General features: G+C 30.1%; 2 protein-coding genes across 2 annotated transcripts in view; both read right to left on the bottom strand.

Annotated features, from left to right (window-relative positions):
• The window catches only part of LOC119667770 (cdc42 homolog), a 324,819-nt gene that overhangs the window by 19,603 nt on the left and 296,076 nt on the right, over nucleotides 1-9,140 (bottom strand). The gene's annotated exons all lie outside the window — the stretch shown is intronic.
• Nucleotides 288-1,084, bottom strand: LOC119667771. Its single transcript, XM_038077083.1, has 2 exons — nucleotides 962-1,084; nucleotides 288-898 (listed from the first exon to the last, which is right to left on the bottom strand). The coding sequence occupies exons 1-2, from the start codon at nucleotides 962-964 to the stop codon at nucleotides 392-394; spliced, it is 510 nt and encodes a 169-aa protein (XP_037933011.1). The 5' UTR covers nucleotides 965-1,084; the 3' UTR covers nucleotides 288-391.

Genomic DNA, 9,140 nt, shown 5'->3' with positions numbered 1-9,140 from the left:
TGATAAACCATGACTTGGAGAAGAATTATTGAGATAGAAGCTGACAAATCGTTTAATTAACAGATGGAACAGATGGTAGCAGATTATTGAAACCCTAAAGTTGTTATGCAAGTATTAATATATGTAATAACAAAATTGATTTAAATACAATATTAGCTGAAAATAATAATCTCTGCAATATTCTCTTTTAACTAGTTTAAACAGTATCATTTTTTATGAATAAAATTTTTATTCTTGCTTTATTTTTTGAATTACTTAATTTTACTAAATTTTTATTGTAAAAAAATCGAATTTAAAAAACTAAAAGAGAAATAGACTCGTATGGTCAATGTACTGGTAGGCATAATTTGGTCCGAATTCCTTGTCAATATCAACATATCGTATGCATAATTTAATGACGATAACGGTATCTGATTCTACGAACAGTCTTGTAACGATAGCCATCAGCACCCAATTCAGCAGATTTTTGTTCTACTGGAGCTTCTTCTGCTGGTGCTTCAGCTGGTGGAAGGTATTCATTGGCAGGAGCTTCGGCAGCTGCAACTTCAGAAGCATCAGCCTCACGACGATGACGACGGAACTTAAGACGACGTACAGTCTTGTAACGATAACCATCTTCAGCTACTTTAGTCTCTGGTTCTACTGGTGGCAAATATTCTTGGCTAGGTGTCTCTAATGGTGGCAAGTATTCTTGAGAAACATCACGACGGTGGCGGTACTTCAATCTGCGTACTGTTTTATAACGATAGCCATCCTTAGCTAAATCAGCATTATCTTCTACTGGTGCCAAATATTCTCTTGATGGCTCAGCAGCCACATCGATGGCAACATCATTTACAGCTGTTTCAGCGGCAGTAAACGCTACAAAAGCAACCAAACACGCAACCACGAAGAGTTTCTGTAAAATTGGTTTAAACTTAGAAAAGAGGATAATATTTTAGCAAAATCCTGTAGAGCTTACCATTTTTGAGAATTTATTTTCTTTTACCCTTGATTTAATTTCTCAATAAAACTATAATGAAGTCAGCACTATCGATGTGTTGAACCCAAATGATGGCTTCTAACAAAACGTTTACAGTATTTATAGTCCAAGTATCGTTTAATTTCGAATTAATGGCAGAACTGTTACCAAATATGAAACATGTAACAATCCAAAATTTAGAATAAAAATAAATATGAAATAATAATAATAATAATAACAAGTGATGCTCCACGCATTTGATGGGTTTGAAGTGCACATTGACTTTCAATGGGTTTGAAGCAGCCAACGAAGAACGCACACAGGCACACACGTGTGTATCTATAAAAAACGAGCAATTAATAACTATTTAAGCCAGCAAATATTTCTTAATACCAATTTTTCTAATTAACAATTTTTTCCCCATTTTATATTGTACTGCTTGAAATCGTACAATTATTTTTGGAGCAGGTTTCTTAAGTGGATTTTAAAAATATACAACAAAATTTTGTGTATTCAAATAATTGGCTACCGACTTTACTAAGAGCACAAAAAATATATTTAATTTAAAATAAATTCAATAATATAATGTATCTTTTTCTGAGGAGCCCTCAGATGTCTTGCTCAAAAATCTTGCGGCTTCATAATTGTTTTGGCATAAGTGACTCTTCTATTTCTGTTTCCAAATCCGTTTAAACTTCATTTATTTGCTTTTCATTTATTTATTTATTTGTGCAATTAGTAATGTAAAATGTCTTATAAATTTGTTAAGAACTGTTTCCTTCTCAAAGTTTTTGCTTAATTAATATTCAATCGTGTGTTTAAAAAAGAAGCACTTGTATACTCGTATCTTCCAATAAAGTGAGTATTTGTGGCTTTGTATTTTCACGAAAAAATTTTAATTATAATATTACATAATTATGACGTCATGTTAGCAATGTTAAGCTGGCCTTGAGTTTACAATTTTTAATAGAAACAAAAAAGAATTTGTTTTATTTTTAATTATTTTTACCATTCAAGCATTTTATTTTGCCTACGCAAAAAATGTTTCCATGACTAAGCAAAATTTCACATTTAAAAATAAAACAATACACAATTTCAGAATGATTTCTTAAGAATAAGTCAAGCAAACAAAGGTAGGTTTCAATAATTATTGAAAATTTGGAATTAGTTTCCTTTTGGAGCAGTCAGAAGAACAAAGTCGTGGTCTTCGTGCTCCAGTTGCTTGAAAGACAAAGTGTGGCTGCTGTCGAAGCTAATCATTCTATTAGCAAATAATTCAAATAGCATCAAATTTAAAACAAAAACATATAAGATATAAAATAATTCATCTTTAAAAATTTTCCATCTCTTAAATTAGTCCTACTATTCGTCTGCGTCATCACATTTTCAAGTTTTCAAGAGGCACTGTAGGAACTCTTTTTGTAAATATGGTCCGGAGTTCTCTCTATCATATCAATGTTGAAAAGCTTTGTACAATCTTGGCAACGATCTTTCTGCTCACCATATTCAAAAATCTTTCGAAAGATTGTTTCAAAGATCTTTCGTTTTCTGGCAGCGATCTTTTTTCAGAATAAGCTCTGTTTTCTAAAGACCAAATGAAAGATCTGCTATTAATCAGGCCTTACGATTGTCAGGTAGGATTTTGTTTGTTTTTTTCTTGCACAAAATTCTTTTAATACAAAATAAAATACATAATAATTAAAATAGAAATTAACAATTAATTAATTAATCGAAGTTTATAAAAATAGAACAATTACTTCCAACTTCATTTTTAATACTGTTTATAAAAATTTTAATACATAAATGTTTTTTATGTAATTAATAACACATATTTTTTAAATATTTAAATTTTAATATATATTAATATTTATTTAACATTGATTTATTCATCTATTTATTTATTTATATATATTTAAGCTATAATTTTAAAACTAATTAATTTTTTTTTGCCACTGTTGTTGTGAATGCAGAAATAGTTGCTACCATTTCTTTTATGATATGAGTTAAATTTAATATATAATTATATATGTATAAATAATAATAATAATGGGACATACATCTGACGGCTCATGCATACATCTGAAATAAAAGAAAACAGCTTTCTATCACGAATTACAAATGATAAAACTTATTTTTAAAAGACTTTTGTGTCAGAATAGCTAAAATCTTACAAACGGTCTTCCAGTCGATCTTACAAATATCTTGCGAAAGACTTTTAACGATCTTTGCCACAATTGCCTTGTTAATAACAACTTAATGGCTATAAGTTCCAACATATCAACTTTAAGTCTATGTATAATATATAGATTCAAAAGATAGATATTTGCTATTAATACAGAGTTGCCATCATTTGGCAATGTGTTTAAGAGATACAAGAAATTATGTATTACACAATAATAATATTGAATAATTTTACAGATGGGTACAGCCCTACCCACCAAAACCGTCATACGGATATATATGGAATAAAACATATATTAGTTTATTTGTATTAACTGACCTAAAAATAAAGTTTCCAATATTTCGGAAAATAGAATGATTTTATACTGCAGACTTACTTTTTTCCCTTTTACTTATTAGTGAATAAGAATTTACAGTATTGGTTTTCATGAAAAGAGTTTGATGGAATATATCGTGAATATATTCGATTACATCTAAAGCAATATATCAGAGTTTTGCAAACTAATGCAAACATATTAAATAGCGAGTTGCTTTTTTAGCAAAGCCAAGTCGAAAACAAGGAATTTGAAACATGATGTCTCCAGGGTAGCGTTCTTAAACCGATTCTTTTCAACTTATATATGTCCAAACTCCCGCACCCCCCTGAGGGAGTCAAAGTCATAACATATGCTGATATCTTTACAATTCTAACTACAATCCAAGACCCTACTATGTATATTGTACAACAAAAAGCATACATTTGTATTGGAAGCATACATTTCCCTTGTGGCATCGTTCTTGAACAATAGAAATCTTTACCTATCCTTACATTGAAATAAATCCTCCTGCACTCTATTTACTTCCTGAACTAAAAAGGTATCTTGACTCTAACTTCCTATGTATATTGTGCAACAAACTGAATGCATTCTTTCCCCTTGCGACATCGTTTTTGGACAATAGAAATCTTTATCTATCTCGAAATATATCCTCCTGCACTCTATTTTCTTCCTAGACTAAAGAGGTATCTTGACTGTGCCCAAAAATAGTTCAGTCAATTCAAGATCAAAACAGCCATCGAACTCATGCCTCGGTTATGTGCTGTCGGGTGAAATCTCGTAATAATGTGTTAAAATCGCTCGCAGGTTGCTTATGGGATAAAACCACTATGCTGCTACAGTATGGACCCCACAACCTCCCAAACCCAACAATTTAAACCCCGCCCATTCCCAATCAACACCTTTTCCCTAATTACAACTGATTACGTTAATTCACTCGTATAGTATATAAAGTTATAAATAACAAGCAGACAAATAGATGTTAAATTAAGTTCTTGCTTGGATCTAAAAACGTTTGTTTCGAATATGTTTAAAGTCTACACTAAATAGATAAACACTAATTTGCAAAATAAAAGTAAAATGGCTTGAGTTGCTTATTATAGGTTCTGGTATATACCTTAATGCAAAAAAACAAAAATGTAATGAGTGTTCATAATAAATTATAGAATTCAATTCAACGGATTGTTAATCCAACGGATTGTTAATCCAACGGATTGTTAATCCAACGGATTGTTAACCATCTATAATGAGACAATTATTATAAGTCGATTTTATTGATTTCTACATTAATAACATAAAATTCTGCATAACGAATGGATATAGTACAAATTGATTTATATATTTATTTATAGTATAAATTATCAATTTATTGTAGTATAAATAACATACTTAAATTTAATCTAAAATGTTGTCTTGCGAAGGTGAAGCTATGTACTGATTAATTATTTTTAATTTTTTTTTCAACACTTTAATAAACTAATTTTCGTCTGCTGCTAGTATACACTTTAAAATATAAATAATATATTTTAGAATATTGCAGTTTTAATAAAAATACAGTGAAAATTAGTTCATTTATTCAAAACCCCTACTCTCTCCCAGTCAAGCTATCACCTCCAATGGTGTGTTCATCAACCTATCGGGCAATTTTCCAATTGTTTGCGAAATTTCTTATAAATATTTAATGTGGAAAAAAATAATCGAACTCTGAACAAAATTCCTTGCAAACAATTTGAAAATATGCCTCTGTGCCGGTCTGGCGAGGAATACAAATGCATTCACTGCTCACTGGTTCCGTGCATCCGCATTAAAAAAATGTAACATGCAACTGCAACGTTTTGCTGCATCAACAAAAGTTCTAACGAAGTGTTAATAATGCGAAATCCGAAAGGGCAATAAATAATTAAAAGCAATAATTGTAAAATATTTTCTAGTGAGTGCTGAACACATCCCAGGGGAATGGCAGCGCAGGTTAATAAATTTGTAAAATAGGTGCTTTTGTTTAATGTTCAACATCATAAAACATCGTTCGACGTCTATGAGAATTTCGAATTGCGTACATGCATTAAAGGCCCTGCCTTGTGGTGGGCGATAAACAATTTTTAACATAAAATTGAATTACAGTGTGAATTTGTGGCTCAAGCGTTTGCGGTTTTTAAATTAAATGAAACAAAAATTTGCGAAATCCGTAAAATGCATTGCAAATGCACAATTAAAATAGATCAATTATACCAAAAATTGACCATTCGTTAGCTGCTCATTAAAATCAACAAATATTAATTAACATAATTTAAGTACAACATAAACAGTTTAATGCTTCATAAAATTCGGTTCAATTTTATTTTTAAGCTGTTTGCGATTATTAAATAAATTATGAAGTTATTTAATTTAAATTATGCTAATTAAATTAAATGATTCCTTATAATATATCATGCTTAAGGAAATTATGGTAAAGGCCTCAAAGCATTTAAATAGCACAGATCTTTTGTTCTGCAAACTCTTCGATCAAAAAAAATCTGATTTTACGAAATGTGTCTAAATTTAAAATAAGTAAATAAAATAAAATAAACAATGAATTTTAATAGTATTAGCTAAATTTATAAGAAGCGAACATTAGGACTATTTATATATTTCCGATATTAGATTTCTTTATACGTCACCAATTTGATTCTATTATTCTAAAATAGTAAAAGAAATAAACATAACAAATTGGAAAACAAAAGCAAAAAACAAAGAGTGGAAGGATGTTGTTAAACAGGCTTAGGTCCTATATGGATTGTATAGTCACGGATGATGATGATTCTAAAATAGTGACCAAGGACCACTATAATATTTTTGTTATTAGTCGGGGCCACAAAGTTTAAGAATAATAAACTCTATGATTATTTTAATATCATCATACATCAATATCATCATCATTGTATTTCTGGTAAAATCTATAATGCTTAGGTACATTACATAGACTATAAAATAAAATACAAGCACTTAACAATTTTTTGCGCTTATTTTGTAATAAGTGAGGTCTCAATGGGCAAACTACAAGCTTTGTATTTATACCTGCTAAATTTAATTCTTGGACCATATTTAACAATCTTGCGGAACACCGATTGGAAACCACTAAAAAGTCACTTAACGTCGACTTGAAGTATAAAAGGGCTAAGTCAAATTCACAAATTAAGTATACGAAAATGTGTTTTAAAAGAAAGCTTTAGATTTATTTGAAGAAATGATTAAAAGCACCATGGGGTAGATTAGTATGGATAGGGAGAGCTATTAGTCTTTTATTAATTGGCAGTTAAATTGAGATCGGAAGTTAATAGAGGAACTGTAAAGCAATAACAGATACTATATTATCAATAAGCTCATCTTAAGTATATAGACTGCATTTCAGACGTCTAAAATATTAAAAAAAAAAATTTATGATCCTTCGATTTTAAAAATTTAAATTAAAGTAGACAGAATATTTTTTCACTAAGCCGATCATTTTATTCTTCTTCATTATTTAAATAAATTTAGAAAAGCTAAATGGGCTTGATGTTCAGGTGGAACAAATGTTCTCACAAATATTACTTTTCACACAACTTTTAAATATTAAATTAAATTAATTCAAGTAGTCTTAAATTAATTCAAGTAGATATATAACGTAAGAAATTAATAAAAAAAAGAATTGTGCAACCATCGAATATATCAATATTTATATAAAATTTTCTATAATATATTCTGTTTCTGGACATTGCTTGAATATAGCCAAAAATCAGAGGCGAGGCGTCTGATTGGTTCAGAGTGTTCACTGAACAGCTTAACAAAGCTTCCTTTTTAGATCTTTTTTTTTATAAGATTAATAATCTCGCTTTGTTGCTACTTAACATTTTTTATAAAAGCTTTTCCAAACAGATTAACATAAACACAAAACGTACAATACAAACAAAATCACACATATGTTAGTTACACCCAACATTATTTATAATTAATAAAAGAGAAAACACATTCCTCTTAAAATATAATAACGGTCAGAATAAAAACTGCACCGCGCTGCTTACGAAGGATGCAAATGAAATCACATTCACATTGGGAATATGGAATACACAAAACAAAACATACAAACAAATATAAAAATAAAAGTGAAAACAATCCGCGCAAAATATGTACGTAAAATAATCATAACTCTTAAATTAATGCGTGCAAGCGGTTCAATAAAAAAAGTGGACCTCCAATATTTTTCAAAGTAAATACAAAAAAGAAAAGAAATGACTAATCGAAAATCGCCTTACATTTGACTAGAGGTTCAGTCGACTAAACTGAACCCGAAGTTCATACAAAGCGTGCAAATACAATCAAAGTCACGGTTGCCGTTTTATATGGGCAAATGGTTCAGTAAAAAAACTGAACCGCGCATAGTATTTACAAAGTAAAAGAGTAAATGAATGCATGAGAGTTTCTTGCTCTTATGTAGAGGTTGGAAATACTAGCAAATGGTAAAAGTAAAGAAAAAAATTAAAAGAATTTGAAGTGAAAAATAATATTTAGAAATGGATAAATGTGTGATTAAAGATTTGATTCAAATATCTTTTTTAAACAATCTTCTTAAAAAAAGGTTTTAATTCATGAAATGAATAGACCAACTCCAGATATGAAGAATTTGGTACCTGATGTAAAAATGTCGAAATCTGTGGTAAGTCACCGTTTTCCTACAGCTATTTACCATAAAAACCAGTGGATCACAGGCTGCGAACATTTAAATAAATTGTTTTGTTGGTCTTGTATGCTATTTGCTTGTGGAAAGGACAAAACTCAGGGGAAGGGGGCATACGTTATTGTTGGAATTCTGTTTTGTTCAAATTGTGAACACCTTGCCAAAAAGCTGACGCCTCGCTACTGCCAAAAATTCATCTAACTTTGAACTTAAACTGAAATACGTTCATAATAGAAAACTTATTAAACTCTTTGTTTCAAGACCCCCCAATTAACTATTTTCTATGCTGGTGATATATTTCTTTCCCTTATTATTATTGTTAGGGGATGTGGCACTGCGACCGTCGGGTCTATTGTGCCAGCTTCTGGATTTAGAGTAGGTCTCTAAGCCCTGTTGCGTCAATAAAAAGTACTATAGAACTTACTTTACAGAGTTTTATTGCCTCTTCCACAGGAATATACATTCTCAGGAGCCTATTCCGTATGTGCATTAGCGCAGGGCATTCTAACAGCAAATGTGTGGCCGACTTCTCATTTTCTTCACAGAATCTACAGTTTGCATTCGTGTGTATATCCAGTCTCATAAGGTGTTCTTTACCTTTCTATATTCAATATTGTATGTAAATTGTATATTGAATATTACTAGTCCTCATTAACCCATTAAAATCTGTTACTAAAATTTATAGGTAATTTTATAGAATTGTACAGGATAATGTAAATCTATTTTATCTAAGCTAAGTGCTTTCTCACAAAAGTACATACTGCAATCAATTCTATTAATTCATGACAAACTTACAAGCAAGTATTGAATGATATGCTTCATTATGTTGAATATAATTTTTTTGCCAATTTTTAAATTTGTTTTTCCTGCAATGAAATACACCACAAAATGACAAACAATTTCGATTTTCAATGGTACGCAACTGATGAGAGTCTGTTTGCGAAGCTTTTAAAATAATGACATATTATCATATCATCAGGACGCATTGCTGATG

This window comes from Teleopsis dalmanni, chromosome 1, assembly GCF_002237135.1.
Source record: "Teleopsis dalmanni isolate 2A chromosome 1, ASM223713v2, whole genome shotgun sequence".
In the NCBI taxonomy this organism is placed as follows: Eukaryota; Metazoa; Arthropoda; class Insecta; order Diptera; family Diopsidae; genus Teleopsis; species Teleopsis dalmanni.
The sequence above is the reverse complement of the archived record's forward strand: the minus strand, read 5'-3'. Positions and strand labels throughout refer to the sequence as shown.